Below are 16,928 nucleotides of genomic sequence, written 5' to 3'. Positions count from 1 at the left end.
TCTTCTGCTGCCCTGCCACCACCCGCCCTCACTCTCTCACTCTCTCACCCACCCTCCCTCGCTCACTCGCTCATTTACCGGGTGGAATGGTGTTCCTTCTTCCCTGGCTGCAGGAGCAGAGGAAGCCAGGACAACATGGCAGGTACGAAGCAAGGGGCAGCCCTGAGGAGGAGAAGCAGCAATGGGTAAATAAATAAATAAATAATTTCCCCACGAAACAGCGTGTCCACGATAAGCGAACCGTGAAGTAGCGGGGGAACACTGTATATGTAAAAGATACCTTAACATGATAACAAAAGAGTGTGGAATATGACAACATGTTGCAAAGGGTTTTAGCCCCAACTCTATGGCAAATATAGCACGTTATTGTGAGAATAAAAGTGAGAGACACTTTAGCAGCAGGTTTCTAGATTTAAATGTACTTCTACAACATTGTAGTTACAATCATAATTACATTGTAGGAGTAGTAGGCATTGGGAAATGCCTGTGCCATACTATTCTTTGGAGGGGGTGGGAGCAATAGCAGCTGGACTGTATTTTGTTATTTTTGGTGAGCCACCTTGAATACCCTTATGAATTGAAGGGAAGGGAGAAATCACATAAATATAATTGATTGCTCCCATCCCCAGCTTCTACTACTACACTTGAAGTGATACACTACAGGAACCAATATGGCCGCAGCCTTTCAGTAGCACTTGGAAAGGACCTAGTGAGAGCTTAAGGGAAGTTGGTCAACATATGGGCTCAGAAGCATAAAATTTTATATGTAGGTTTGACTCTGCTTCTCTCTTTTTTCTGAGTGTGAACTATCATACAAATCTGGTTTGCATGTATATAGATCTATGCATAGTATGCATCATGCATTGCTTTATAATATAATGTCATCATGTATACATACAAATTAATTTCCGTGGGATGAAAAATAACTTAGGCATGTGGTGAAGTGGAGAAATCTCTTTGATGACCTGCTTGCCTTTGGACCTCTGCATCTCCTTTCCATATATTCCCAGTAAACCTTTTCTTTAGGACAGGAGTGGTCAGAATATAGAGCTTGAGTAGCATGTGGCCTCCCCAGGGCACTTAGGGGTCAAATTAATGATGAAAACAAAACTTAAAGGCAGTGGCTTGAATCCTTATTGGTTCATTCCAATTAGAGTAGATCAATTGTTGAATGGGGAATAGATGCATAGGCCAATCCTGTGAGTCCAATGGTCAAGAGTAACAATGAGATTTAGGTAGCGTCTGTCTCCCCCACTACAGGAATGGAACTGAATTTTCACACCGACTTATATCTAGTTATGTCATTGTGCTAGAGAGGAAGGCCTGTTGAATTAATAGTTGCATATTTGCAGATTTAGCACAGGTATATCACCAAGTATAGGTTGGTTGTGCAACTGAGGCTGAGATCTTCCATTGTGCTCATCAGCATCCCATGAGTTGAGGGGATCACCTCGCCATTTGGGTTGAAGTGATAACCACAGATCATGAGCCACCAAAAACTGTTTTTGCTTTGCAAATTAGGACTTGATGCAGTGTTAATGTCTTTGTTTTTTAAATGTTACTATGTATTATAGGTACAAGTACAACGATCTTGAGAGTAATATTTTCAGGGTAATTGATAAACAAACCAACTTCAAAATTAGCAGATTTTAATTTTGTTTTTCAAAGTGGTAATTCTGGAATGCAAAGATTACAATAGATAACAACTACATTTAGATACAGTAGGAATTTAAGACATCACATTTTTTACCTCTTGTAGTAATAAATAACTACATAGTGAGTTGGTCTGGGGAATATTCTTCCTCCTACTATCTTTTCTTCCCTGGATTAAATTTCCTTTTCATTCCTTAAATTTCAGCACTGATATTAATAATCACTAATGTAGAATCATTGAGTCATACAATCACTGAATTATAGAGTTGGAAGAGACCACATGGGCCATCTAGTCCAACCCCTGCCATGCAGGAAAAGCACAAAGTACCCCTGGTAGATGTAGATATGTGCTAGCTCTGCGTATCCAAAAAGAAATAATTCATTTCCAAAAGGGTAAGCATGTTAGTCTCTTGTAGCAAAGCAGCAAAGTGTTGTAGCACCTTTTAAAAGACAAACAAATCTATTGTGGCATGAAATATACATTAATTGCAATAAAGGATCCAAATGCAGGAATAATGTGTTGTTTTTGTTTCAATTTTGCTCCCAGTTCCAATTGCCTGATCAGAGAACTTGGGTAAGTTTTTATTTATATTTTCAATCTAAACACTGTAAAAGAAATGGCATACCATTTTAGTGAGTTGGGAGGAAATGCCTAAATGACATAAACAGTACTCTGTTTCACTGCAATACGACAACTCTTTGCGCATTAATTATTTTGGCTTGCCTAAATCACAATTGTGTATTTCCCCCATCAAATGCTATAGTCTTTCGTCCAGTACAGGTTATAATGAATCAAAATCTGCTGCAAAGGACTGTACATGCAACCCTTTCTAGGAATGTTATGAAGATTTCTAGAGGCAGAGAGGTGTTATATTGGAAAGCTAGCCAAAACACAAGGCTTACAGGACCTTTAATGGCACACAGAAAACATTTGCCAGCATTTAGATAAAAGCGAAACAAGTTCAGCCTGTTGACACCTGTGTAGTATAGGTTTTTTACGCCAACCAACAAATCTTTTTGATAGGAAACATCGTATCAGGGAGGATTTCAAACAACATACCGCATGCATTTAAAGATCTCCCTGGTGTGGAGGAATTCTATGTTGGCACGCATATTGTTTTCTTTATGCTGTGCTCTAAATGGGTGAATGGTGGGTTTGTGTAGCTGCCACTTATATTGATGATGGAGCATGGCTGGCAACGAGTAGAAAGAAGGGGCCATGACCCCACTTTGAAAGTGTGAGGGAGTTGTCTGGATCTTAGGGAGGTAGAAATCTTTCAGTCTGTACTTTATTCAGTTTCTCCAAAATCCCACATACATTTCCTCTAGTCTTCTTAAATATTAAGTTTTGAAGTGTTTGCACCCTGCATCAAAATTCATGCAACTGTATTTTATACACTTTTTCCTAACTTGGGCATTTATTTGTGTAGTTTATTGAGGAGTAGTCACTTTTTGTCATTGACCAAAGCATGATTCTATGAATTTTTCTAACTATTGCACATTAGCCATTTACTTTTAAAATGTGTACATTGTTTTGTGTGCACTTTACTTATCAGAAATACCATGTCAACCAGGATTATTTCTTGAGGTGAGGTGGACATATTCTCACAATGACATTGGTGTCAAATTTGACTCCAGATAATAAAAACTACTAGATGGGATGTGGTCAATAGGAAAATAAGTAGTGGAAAGAGTTTTGTTCCTCTGTGTGTAATATTTGTTTATTAAATCTCCTTCATTCCTTCACTTTCCACATTATTCAGGCATATTTGTTCTGAAAACACATAGTGTTACTACAATATATGCAGTTTAAACTCCAACTTGCAGCTTTTCACTGCCACATGTGTCAAGCTTATATATTTACCAGCCTTGTTTCTGACATGAAAAAAAAACCCACGAGTCTCACACTTATTAAAGCTACCAATATATTTGTATATCACATGCTCAACTTACATGTAATTTCAGTTTTTGAGAATGTTGGTATTTTACATATAATGCAAATAATACTATTAAAATTAGATTGAAGGCTATCAACATTGAAATATTTTTGTTCATCAATGCAGATGCATATATTTGTTCCATACTGTGTGCATGCAGTCATTTCAAAATTTAAAAGCAGCTTACAATACTTTAACTTTATTTTCCCCTCTTATCTAATTACTTCTTAACTGGTAGATGGGGAAAAAATAATGAAAACAACCTTCTAACCAAAGTTCCTCTTCTCCGCTCCCCTTTCCTTTTCATCCACCTGAACAAATACATGCTTACAAATTTATATTATTCTCTTTGAACGTCCCAAACAAAGATGCAACATAACATGGCTGGGTGTTAAATTTATTGGAGCAAGAATTATAAGATGCTGATTCATCCTTAAACACACTATCATTCAGACTGGAAAACATTTATAAAAGTCTGGAATATCATGATGCAAGCTTGCATTACCTTTATTTATAAAATGTTCAGGCCGTGGACTGTAAAGCATTGCCTACTAGGCCATTTCAAGCTATCAGGTTAACATTATTTACTTTTAGTAGGTCATTTACCCTATATTTCTGTTGCTGTTTTTCTACTCCTATCTAATAAATTCTAACCATGAATGCCCAAGGCTTGTTGATGATATCTGACCCATCTGAGATGCTTGTAAATCCCCTTCTGCTCTTATATTCCCAGTAGAGCACTCTCAATTTTGTGTCTGGGCAGGAGAAAATTGGGACTATATATAGGATTGTGTCCTGCAGCAGTATGTTCTCTTCCGGATACAAAGGAGAGAGGAGATTCAAGCCACTTCCTTTGGTAAACGTCAGTGGATGCAAATAAAATCAAGTTTGATGCAAATTAAAATTATTGTTCTGTATGTCACATAATAGTTTTTAAAATCAATTTAACCATATTAGGAGCAGATAGTGTTTTACCATGTAACAGGAAGGATAAAGTACCCAAAATCAAAACAACTATTTTGCCACCTCACCACATTCAGAATGTCTAGGGAAGACATAAAAATCTGATTCCATATTTGTTGTTCTGAATTTTCTCTCATATTGTGAAGTAACCTATTATTGTTTTTGAATGGGAAAGTACAATCTTTCCCACAGGGAGGAAATTGTGCAGCTCATGGCAGCTTCTCCATTTGTGTGTGTGTGTGTGTGTGTGTGTGTGTGTGTGTGTGTGTGAGAGAGAGAGAGAGAGAGAGAGAGAGAGAGAGAGAGATTTGGCAAAAGTAGAGGGAATATGGCACCACAATTTAAAGTGCTCTGCCTTTACTTGATAGCCCAAATCCTTCCTTATGTCTGCAGCTGGCTCTAAGCGTGACATTGTCTGCATATGCTGATCCACTCCACAATCAGGAACATAAGAATTGTAATGGAAGATCACACTAATGGCTCTTTAATCCAGTATTTTTCAACACCTGGAAACGACTTCTCCGTTTCTGATAATTCAAAGCTATACTGCTTCTAAATATAGAATTCCATTCTTATCTCTTGTACCTTAGGTCTGTGGATTTGTCTAATCCCTTTAAAAAGCTACCTATGATATCAGAGGTAACTATACCCTGAGTGGTGAATTCCATTGTGTTTGGGGGATTTTTCTTTTTTTAAAACAACAATAGTTTCAAAGTTATATGAGGTGTTCCTTCCACTTGTTTGTTCTGTTTGAGAGCAGTCTCCCCCGAAAGTTCATTCTTAATAACTATATTCATACATTTATTGTATGAGTATGAATGTGCATGAGAAACGTTTGCAGTTTCTGTAGTTCAAGGGAAATAAATCTCAAATATTTAGTTAGAAGGGAATTCTGGGAGTTGATCCACTGCTACTAATGAGTTTTACTACTAAGAGTATACAGTTTGGCTCTTGTGGTGCTCACATTTTTCAGGTTGTTTTTGTGACACTTGGTCCCTCCAGACTCTCTTTCTGGTCAGTGTGTTGTGTGTGTGAATGGCCACTCCTGAAAACCCCCAGAAGAGCTCAACTTTTAAATCTGCTTTAGTCTCTTTCAGTGGTTTAATAAAATAACAATAAGAAAAATTAAAAAATAAAAAGAATTTCAAATCCAGACATGGTTTTATAGTTGTTTATGGTCTTGTTTTTACATTTTTGACCATGCCAGTGGTCACAGAAAAGTGGTTCATAGACCTGACACTACTTTCCATCCTTATGCCATATGGCCACAATACCATATTGCATAGGCATATCCCCTATGCCAGATTGGCCATTGTGATTCTGCTCAATGGACAATAGTGTGATTCAATAATAATGCATTGTTGTTGTTGTTGTTGTTGTTGTTTTTTAAGGAGGGCTAAATCTGTGTGTCTGTTCAGTGGGGTTGTAAGTCTTTTACCCTCTTTTTGAGACCAATACTGTGCCCTGGAAACTGTTCTATAATATTGGGCATGCAGGGATGGACAAGGAAAACAGGCAAGACTGTGTTTCTTTTGCCAATGAGTCATTGTTGGCAAATTCCTGAAGTTTCAAGTTTTCAGATAGGTGCTTTTCTTCTGAAAATTGGGTAAACGTAATAGGTATAAGCTGTGAGTCAGGAATTCTCTGGTTCACATCCCACATAAGCCATAACCTCATTTAGGGAACCATAATCTCTCTCTGCTTTAACTGCCACCTCAATATGGGACTAATAATGACTCACTTTAAAAAATTGGTAAAAGGCACTTTGAATTATCAAATATGCTATATAAATGCTTAGTAGTGATAGTGGTGTTCTAGATTAGGGAAGCGATTTCTAGGCAGATGACTTGGCCTTGTATATTTGGGAACTAAGTAATGAAACATTTTCACTATGAATGGCCTCTGTTTTGCTTCTATTGTTACAGCTATGACAATCTTGTAAGGGTTTCCTTCCCCTTCAACTGCTGATATGTCCTCTTGGTCTCAGTTCTGACTCAGCAACCTTTCTTTGGTTTTCTTTGTCTGGGAACATCTGTTCAGATGAGGAAACAATGACCTTTTGCCTCAGCTGGGGCAAATGGCTACCCTAGCAGGCATTAAGAAGATTAAAGGAAGGCTGTCCTGATAGCTTTCATGCTGCTCCAGTAGTTCTCAGCAGTGAGTGAATATAAATAGTAAGAAAGACAATATATGACAGAAAGGGGCAAGTAATCCCTCATTTTGTCTCCAGTTGATTTCAAGTGACTGATTTTTGAGCAGATCCTGGAGAAATTGTTTCCTGGAGTAATAGCTCAAGAATTGTGGGATTTGGGGAGATTATCCAAAATGTATGTTTTCCAATTTAAAGAAGACAGTAACTTTAACTGAGCTATTTAGGAAAGGGGATGGCAGTGCCACTAAAAATAGCTCCTCCATGAGATCTTCAACCCCAGGTAAACACAGCCTGTGCTTACATTATGATACCATAGTGGGCCAGGCTTTAGCACCCCAGGTTAAACCAGCAGCTGCAGTAAATTTTGTCAATCAAAAGGTTGACAGTTCGAAGCCCAGGTCAGGGTGAGTTCCTGACTTTTAGCTCAGCTTCTGCTTACTTAGTGGTGTGAAAGCAAAATGTGAATAGATAAATAGGTACTGCTTTTAAAAAGCGGGGAGGTATTTTAAAGCACCCATAAGGAAATGCTAGAAAAAATGCCGGGGATTCAATCAAGGAGGAAGTTTCCGAACAAAGCTCTTGGACAGGGATATGGAGCAACAGCACCCCCCAGTGGCCAGAACAGAGCACAGGCTTCCAAAATGCCAAAATGGGAAAAGCCTATATATACACCTCTATTTATGTACAAATGTCTGTTTTGTTAGTGTATAAATAACATTGAATGTTTGCCTCATATATATATTCTGTGACCACCCAGATTCCCCTTCGGAGTGAGAAGGGTGGAATATAAATACTGTAAGTAAATAAATAAATAAATAGATTACTCCACTCACTAATGCCAATAGTTTATGTGGAGTACGGTGAGGAAGCATACTACATAAAGTTGTCAGGATATTGAGTAAATTAAACTAGTTTTAATGGGAAGCAGGGGTTCCATATGAGACTATTTTATTTAATCATGGCTACTAAATTTCTTGCAAGATTTTCTACCACTGTTAGCTTTAAGTTATCTCTACAGTGCTGCTAAATGATCATGAGACATCCGTAATCTCAAACCCTTCTGTTATGGTCAAGTCAGTATGGCATAAACCCCACTTGTTAAACATATTCTTGAGGATTTGGAGCTGGAGAAGCATCTGGCTATGTCTCCTTGTAACCAAGCACAAGATGGCTCCAAAGAGCACTGCTTATTAACCTGTGGGTGTTAGGGTATTGAAAAATTTGTCAACAGTAAAAGATTTTTGAATACTGCCCATTTACACAAATCTATTAGCAGCAACATGCAGTGTTTATAGTGGACTCTACAGAAAATGCTTCATCTGTACTCCACAAAAAGGAAAATCAGCCTGTTTAGCAAGCCTAGCAACTACTGATTTATTATCAGTAAGCGTTTCATTTTATACCTGTACCTCTCTCTCTCTCTCTCTCTCTCTCTCTCTCTCTCTCTCTATATATATATATATATATATATATATATATATATATATATGTGTGTGTGTGTGTGTGTGTGTGTGTGTGTGTGTGTGTATACACATACATAATATATAGAAATGATGGAAATAAATAAATAAATAAATATTATATATGTATGTAACTGGGACCACATAAAAATGTCTTGGTCAAAAAGGGGTTGCAAGTGGAAAAAAAATGAAGAGCCCCTGCTCTAGAGGACTTCAATAGATGAAATAATTATTTTACATGCAGCTACTAGGATGTAGCTAAATACTTCTTTGATGATTGCAGCAGCTCAACAGTGACTCCAGGGGTGTTTAAAGGCTAGTTGTAGCATGGTTCCACATGTGGATCTACTACACTATGCCATACAGGATTCTAGCCATCATTTGTTAATTCTCCAGCGTTTGGAGTGGCTATCTCACTGTGAATTACATATTTCTGTGTTTCATCTAAACTGCTCGAGGCACTGTGTGAATGGCAAATAATATAGCACATAAATATTTAAGCACCTAAATAAATAGAAAACATGACAACTGGGAATTGCTTAAAGTAGGAGTGTACATGGAACCATCATCTACTTTTCTGATAAAAAAACATGAAATGCTTCTCTTAGAAGCCAACAAGAGATACAATTCTTATTTCAAATACTGTCCCCTTATCCACATTGTATATAGCAAGGAAAGTACCTCCTTTTCAAACCAGAAATGACTTCCAGTTTTGTTTTCTTACATTTTCTGGCAGTCCATCCTTGGACAGAAAACTGCATAAAACCCCAGATTCACTAAAGTTGTGTACTGCTGCCATAAAGCTTCATAAGGCCAGACTTACCAAAGTTGTGCATTGTGGCCTTAAAGCTTTATAAGTTACTGTGCTAGTTGGCTGCTTAAACCATTTCTGCCAGAAAAGGAAGAAATGCTAATCTGATCCTATTAGAATGTGTGGGAAGGAAGAATGTTGATCCAAACATGGATATCAAAGCCCTTGGTAATGAAACTGACTCAGATATATGTGTGTGTATGTAAATAAGTCACATCTTATCTTCCTGGTTGAATTTTTTTTCCCATTTGCTAAAAATAGGGCCTATTCAAACCCATATGTCACCGTGAATCATTCAGAAGTCTTTCCTGACTTTAACCCTTGATCTCTGGTGATAGTAAAATTATTTCTCTCAGGAACAATTAGGAGGGATTAAATTCAGTGGGAAACACAACTGCAGATTGATTCTGGGGAGAGTAAAAATGGAAAGGAATAAAAAAATATGTTACGATAATGCTGAACTCTGTGGTCTGATAATGACATTGCTCTACCAGGATAGAATTACCTCCTACCCCAACCCAGCGTCATCATTACATATCTTGGCTCTACGATCAGTACCCGTCAAAACCCTTCATATTGACAAATGCTCTGTCCACTTGCATCTGTGGAGAATGTTTTAGCAGCTGAGTGATTATGAATCAAACCTCAGAGCTTCCAGCCCTTACTGCTTTCTTCTGCTTTCCCATTTGTCTCTTGACAAGTAAATGCATCTTGACTTCCCTCTGAGATCCCCCTCCCTTGCTTGATGAAAGACGTTTGGCAAATTGGCAGTGGTACCCTGTACATTGCAATTTGTAGTGAGCATTAAGAGTCTGAGCATGAAACGAGAGGGCAGGCTACGGGCAAAAGGGGAGAAAAATACCAGGACTAAGCAGAACATGAATAGTCATTTCAAGGAAACCAACAGACATTTATTTTGGACTAAAAACAGCAGGCACACAGCAGACTATGATATTTATCTTGGACCCTAATATGAACAAAGTATAAGCCAAAGCAGTCTTATTCTATATCTCTTGGTATGAATAGTAAGTAATATTAAGCTTAGTGGAATAAGTAAGGAGCAAATCAAATCCATAAACCCCTTAGCGTAAAGGAGTTAAGCCACATTTTCTGTCCTGAGATATTTTGCAGGATTACCCTAGGGCAGTCCTTGAGAATTAATATATAGTTCTCTATACTTCTTTTCAGATAAATGTCTTAAAACTCTTCGACAAATCAGATGAGAATGAGGGAGGAATCTGTAAACTTACAAGTTTTGCAGAGGAAGGAACTACTTAATTTAACAAAACACTTCTTTATTTACCAGTATTTCCAGTACAATATATCTTTATCAAAAGTAGGCATTGAAGATGTCTAAATTTCTGCTATGTCCTTGTGATTCCTCTCTCTTCTTATCTGTTGGTAAATTTGTGATGTCCATATCCAAGTTGTCTTTAGAAATATTTAAGAGCTACTCTGTGCATGTCTACTCTGAAAGTACCATGAGTTTAGTATAGGAATGGAAAGAATATTAGAAATACTATTTTAAAAAAATGGGTTGGAGAATGTTTTTCCAAGTGAGAAACCTGATAGAGAGAAACCTAGACTGATATAAATCTTTGTGGTTGAAATTCACATATGGTTTTTTTCCCTGTGGAAAACAGCATTCACTTTACAGGCAGTCTCTAAGTTACAAACATCCAACTCAAAAACTACTTATAGTTGAGAACAGAGGTGAGATAACAATTGAGAGAAATCTACCCCTTGGAAGAGATATTCACTTCTGAAAGAATTAACATGGGGAAAAGGTGTCTCCACTGAAGCTTTCTCATCAATCCTTGTTTCCATGACAAGCCAAATTTTTCAAAATCCAAATATCACAGGGGCAGAAAGTGAGGTGAAATCTTCTGAACAGGAGTACAGGCAGCAAAACAAACACCTCATGATGTTCGTCTTTCCCAACACTATCCAAAGATTATATATATGGCTGGAGTTATACTTAAAATGTACCTATTCTGATTTACATACAAATTCAACTTAAGAGCAGACCTACAGAACCTGTTGTTCATAACCTGGAGATTGCTTATACAGATAACAGGATTTCCATCCCACCCTTGTTTTCTGTGTCTCTTCCTCCCCCCCCCCCCCCCCCCCCGCCGCAACACCACTTTTGCAAAGATAGCTCACTTACAAATTTTCTGATCAGGAAAGAGCATTTGTTTGACAAAAAGTAATAATGTGAATTTTACCTACGTTTTGAATTGCAAATCACTGGCCAACACACATTTTGATGCCTCAAATGTTAGCCCTGTTTCTGGGTATATGTGACCTGCTGATTCAAACAATGAGCCCAGTTTGCCCCTATCAGTTCTAGTTTTTGAGATACAGAACATATGCCATATAGCAGTCTCCATCTGTTCGCCCATAGAAAACCATGAGAACCATATTTTTTTAAAAAAATAGAGCTAATGCGGTCTATCCAATGCTGGTTTCTCAGTGAGTGCATCAGATAACCCCAGGAATAGGCCTAAAAATCAAGATACCAAGATTTTGTTGTTGTTAAGCTGTGTTTTTGCAGTATTAGAAAACTGACCAGTTTTTGATGACTTTCTTGCAGCAAAAAAAAATGCTAAAACAATTTCATTGCTGATTCAAAGAACAAAATTAGCAAAGGATTAGAATTTCTAGTTCAGTGGAGCATGCTGTTAAATAAGCATGTTTAAGATTACCTGAGTTATTCATATTCTATTGGTATTCTATAAATAAAATTGTTGCATTCGGGAATAAGCTGGTTCCATTAGATATGATCGACCAACTACAGAGAAAGCTCTAAATTTGTAAAATCTTGTATGGGACTGCAGGGCTAGAAATCACTAGTACTGTATTGTGTTGCAGAAAGGTATGCGTATTTATTGGGTTTTTTTTGCACATAACAGCCGAGATCCTACATCAGAGAAATGAAGGGCAACTTGACATTCATTGAATTATTTCACAGTTATACAACACTGCCAGATTTAATGAATTGTGATGTTATAAAATTAAATACACAACCAAATGTGTAAGACAGACACAATTGTGTGCATCAATGCATGACATGCAACAACGAGCAACTGCTTGCAGAAAGCCTTTTTAAGGGGGGTGGCCTCTTATTTTCAACCTTCTTATGTTTTTGAATGGCTTTTAATGTGGTGAGTTTTAAATGTGCTTTGATTTTTAATATTGGATGATTACCTCATCTTGATTTAGCTTTGTGAGCCATTTTGAGAAGAGCAGCCTATAAATGGAATTAATGAATGAGTAGTTGGCATCTGAAGGTATAAACTGACAAGATTGAAAACCATTGAATTGAAATTATGCCTCTGGTATTATTATAGAATCATAGAGTTAGAAGAGACCACAAGGGCCATCCAGTCCAAACCCCTGTCATGCAGGAACATACAGTGAAAGCACTCTCAGCAGATGGCCATCCAACCTCTGTTTAAAAACTGTGGGAGAAGGAGACTTTATAGTGTTCTTAACAGCATATCCCACTGTTGAACAGCTGCAACCATTGGGAAGTTCTTCCTAATGTTTAGGTGGAATCTCTTTTCCTGTAGCTTGATTCCACTGCTCCGAGCAGCAGAAAACAATAAAATATTATTTTCTTGTGGTACCATGCAAATCTTATTGGATATTAACAGTTAGAGAAAAAAGTACCTTGAATTTAACCAAGATGGATAATTAGAACTGATTTTCATGGGGCAAAGTGACTGCTAAATAAGTGGCTAAAGAGCTAAAATAATAGATTTAACTATGTAATGACAGTCTACTTCCAAGGTTCTTTCAGAACTGTCATCATATGAGAAAGTGGTAATTCTGTGATAACCTCCATATCATAGGCTGCCAAAATTATTCAGCCCAATGAAAGTATGAAGGAAAGGGGATAATAAGATATAGGTTTCTATTTCTATTACTAGCATATAAATTGACAAAATATTAGTTAAATATTTGGTTTATAATTAATTGACAAAATCCTGTATGGAATAGCTATGAGGATTTAGCTGTGATATGTCTCCCTTTTTGACATCCACAAAACACACCATACTGGCTAGCATGGAGCCACATCAACCAAGGAGTTCCATGATGCTGGTGAGCAGGACACCGAAGGAAGAAGTATGCAGACCCCTCCTGCCAGTGAGCCACAGTTAACTGTGGGGCCCTCTCACAATTGCTCATCGTACCATTGGCTTGCTGGCAGGAGAGGGCTGGAGATGCTACCATTTAATACCCTACTTGCCAAGAGCCATGGTGGAGCAATGCGTTAAGCCCCTGTGCCGGCTGAACTGCTGACCTGAACGTCGCTGGTTAGAATCCTCAAAACAGGGTGAGCTCTCATATGTCAGCTCTAGCTTGCAGGGTCATGAGCGAAGCCTCCCTGCTAAAACATCCAGGAGTCCCCTGAGCAACATTTCTGTAGACAACCAGTTCTCTCACACTAGAATCAACTTGCAGTATGTTCTCAAGTCGCTTCTGACACGATAGTAAAGGTAAATGTTTCCCCTGACGTTAAGTCCAGTCATGTCTGACTCTGGGGGATGGTGCTCATCTCCATTTCTAAGCCGAAGAGCTGGCATTGTCCGTAGACACCTCCAAGGTCATGTGGCAGGCATGACTGCATCTAGCGCCGTTACCTTCCCGCCGGAGCGGTACCTATTGATCTACTCACATTGGCATGTTTTCGAACTGCTAGGTTGGCAGAAGCTGGAGCAACAGTGGGTGCTCACTCCGCTCCCGGGATTTGAATGTGGGACCTTTCAGTCTACAAGTTCAGCAGCTCAGTGCTTTAACACACTTTGTCACCGGGGCTCTCTGTCACGATAAAAAAAACCCAATTGTCAGCATCTCAGAATCCCTTTGTTAGTATGGTTGTCTCCCTTGAAAGGTGGGTCTTAGTGAGCATGACAGTGGTGCACTGGATGACGAACAGGATGCTGGCTGAACATTTATATTGGTATTTGATATTTTATAGTTATGAGTTGATAACATCTTTATATTTTGTAAACAATTTTATTTTGTTAAATTTGTGGCCTTTGGCTAACAATTAAATGTGTGCATGAGGTTTGGAAATAGCTAACAAAACTGCGGTTTCTGGAGTTCCTTAGTGATGTCATGACTATCAAATTACCTTTAATTCAATTTATGTTGTTAATATTATCTCTATTACAGTAAATCACAGTGTGTGAGAAATCTAAAGCTCATCTGTAGCTATTAAATTGGTAGAAAATCTCTAGATTTTGCCAACTAGATATGATAGAATTTCTAAAGTAGTGCCTCTTTGTTGACCTTCAATTGTTCTAGTTTAAAGATATCTCCAATGGGACTTGTTTTTTCCACCTTCTTACAGATGTCAGCTATAGAAAACATGGCTGAAAAGCTTGAGAGCTTTAGCGCCCTGAAACCAGAAGCCAGTGACCTCATACAATCCGTCCCGTCCATGTTCAATTTCAGAGCCCCTCCCAGTACTTTGCCGGAGAACCTTTTACGAAAGGGCAAGGAACGCTATACCTGCAGGTAAGCTCCCCAAGCTAATCTCCCACAAGAGGCTCTCTTAACATCTCTCTTCTTTTGCAAGCCACTGCTGTTTACTTTTAAAATTGCTTGAGTTTTGATGATTAATAGGGATTATGGTGGGTCACTCAAATTTTAAAAGCCTCTGTATTCAGCAAGACATGGGCATAGTGTTTGATTTTTGTGTTTATTTATAATTACAGGAGAAATTTGTCCTGCGTTACTGAGAGCTTGATAAATGAGGCCAAAGCATTACATACACGGGCTTGTTCCAAAATTTCCTCATCACCTTTACATTAATGTGTGATCTTTTCCCTCATATTTTTTTTTCTGATCGTGAATTGCGAGACTGTTTTTCTGTGGTTCTTTCCTTTGATAATGCCAGAAGGGAAATTTCTTAAGATTCATGAGTGATTAGGAGAAGTGTTTTTTTAAAAAAATGGAGTCGTCACTGCAGATATTTGGCTGAAATCAGCATCTTCCTAAAGAAGTCAATGGAAGTCTTGTCTCAAAGTTGGATCAAGCACATAGACATCTGTGGTTTTTCAGGTCTCAACTGGAAAGCTGTATGCTTGATCCAAAAGGAATCCTTTTTGTTGACCTCTGTATTTGATGAATTTCACACATCATTATGGTGCAAATTTGAATATGAACATTTTGTCAGAATTTAAATAGTGAATATTTGCACAACACTCTTGACAAGTTACACAGTTTGCACCTACCCATGTCTGAAACTGTTTTCAGCCTTGTTTTTCTTTTTTTCTTTTTTTTTAAAGATGGACACATAGGAGATGAACATACATGTACACTTTTGAAAAGTAAAAATACAGTAGCAGTGCAGAATGTAATTCACTCAGCAATACTCCACCATAATGAAGTCCTTTCAGATACAGATATAGGTACATTTATTACAGGGATGGAATTGACTAGTCATTTTTACTGTTCTCTCAATTCTATAGGGCTACAGGTACTGTTTGGGAATTAGTATTGTAAAATGTATGGATGTAAAATAAAATAAGCTAAATAACCCAACATATGTCAAGGAAATATGGAGTCATTGTTCAAAGATGCCTATTTGGGGACACTTCAACAATAGATAAAGGAACTGAATATATAATGCACAAGGAATCTAATGATTCCCAGGTTCTCACAGTAAACATCGTATTTTCATAGGTAAATTCATAAGACACATAAACTTCTTATTTGGTTTCATATGAAATAGTCACCAAATGAATCTGGCAAAATGAAATAGTGTCAGAATAGTTTCAAACTAATATTTAAATACAGTGATAATCCTCTAAAAATGCATTATATTCTGGATGTATATTTTATGGGAAATGGCCTTGATTTAAAAGAATAATCTGCCATTGCTCTTTTCTATTTGCCCGTTATTTGTAATTTCAACCTGCTATTTATCTCTGTATCTCATTTTCAGGATGCCAGTGTATGAGTTCGATAACTGGCATATCAATTTATCTGATCTTTCTGAAAACACATCAGCTATTTCTAGAGCCCACTATTATAGAAACATACCTTGATGGATTAGATCTCTTGAACTATGTCTGGTCTGATCTTCAGTGGGAGGAACGATTCCACATTTGCTGACACTGTGAATAAGCGAAACGATTTAAAACCTGTTTCCATCAAGCCAAGATTCTAAGCCTTTGATAAAAGATTCCTTTCCTCTCTAGAAACATTCGGCTGGGGAAGTGACAAAGTGAATAAGTATAGTATGTCTGGGTAAACATTAAAATGAAAGTCTGCTCTCATACATGGCTTGTGGGTACACTGGCAAATTCAAACATCACTAGCTTAATCCATAAAGTTTTCCTTCAATGTATTTATTGAATATGCTCTCAGAAAGATTTAAATACCAAAGAAATAGTTCCATTTAAGACTGGGTTGAAGTTAAGGTGATGTTTATGATTTCTTTATGTAACTTAAAGCTAAATGTTAAACACATGCTTGTAAACCACTTTCTAATGGCAGATACTGTGGCAAGATTTTTCCAAGATCTGCAAACCTTACCCGTCATCTGAGGACGCACACTGGCGAACAACCTTACAGGTACAAGATGGTTCTGTTCATGGAGTAGTAAAGTTAGGATTCTTATTTCAGGACTCTTAGATTGCTCTTGCAGTCTTTTGCTAACAAATTTAAGTAATATAAATTAACTAAGGTTTTGGTGCAGCTTTGGAAAGTTAGATTGTTGAGAGTTTTCTGGACTGTATGGCCATGTTCCAGAAGCATTCTCTCCTGACTTTTTACCCACATCTGTGGTAGCCATCGCCAGAAGTTGCGAGGTATATTCGAAACTAGGTAAGGGAGGTTTATATATCTATGGAAGGTCCAGGGTGGGAGTAATAGTTGGCCCTGATTGATTCATGTCTGGAATTCCTGTGTTTTCAGAGTATTGTTCCTTATTT

General features: G+C 37.7%; 1 protein-coding gene across 13 annotated transcripts in view; it reads left to right on the top strand.

Annotated features, from left to right (window-relative positions):
* The window catches only part of mecom (MDS1 and EVI1 complex locus), a 569,027-nt gene that overhangs the window by 538,892 nt on the left and 13,207 nt on the right, over positions 1 to 16,928 (top strand). For 9 of the 13 annotated variants that reach the window (XM_008106050.3, XM_008106049.3, XM_008106053.3 and 6 more), the window contains 3 exons: positions 2,201 to 2,227; positions 14,339 to 14,505; positions 16,492 to 16,569. In XM_008106050.3, the coding sequence (XP_008104257.1) occupies positions 2,201 to 2,227; positions 14,339 to 14,505; positions 16,492 to 16,569 (272 nt within the window). The remainder of the gene's footprint in view (positions 1 to 2,200; positions 2,228 to 14,338; positions 14,506 to 16,491; positions 16,570 to 16,928) is intronic. The other 4 variants (XM_008106051.3, XM_008106055.3, XM_008106054.3 and 1 more) reach the window with 1 other exon arrangement.

The sequence above is a fragment of the Anolis carolinensis genome, chromosome 3 (assembly GCF_035594765.1).
Source record: "Anolis carolinensis isolate JA03-04 chromosome 3, rAnoCar3.1.pri, whole genome shotgun sequence".
NCBI classification, from domain to species: Eukaryota; Metazoa; Chordata; class Lepidosauria; order Squamata; family Dactyloidae; genus Anolis; species Anolis carolinensis.
Note: the sequence above shows the minus strand (reverse complement) of the source record. Positions and strands in the feature narration are given on the sequence as shown.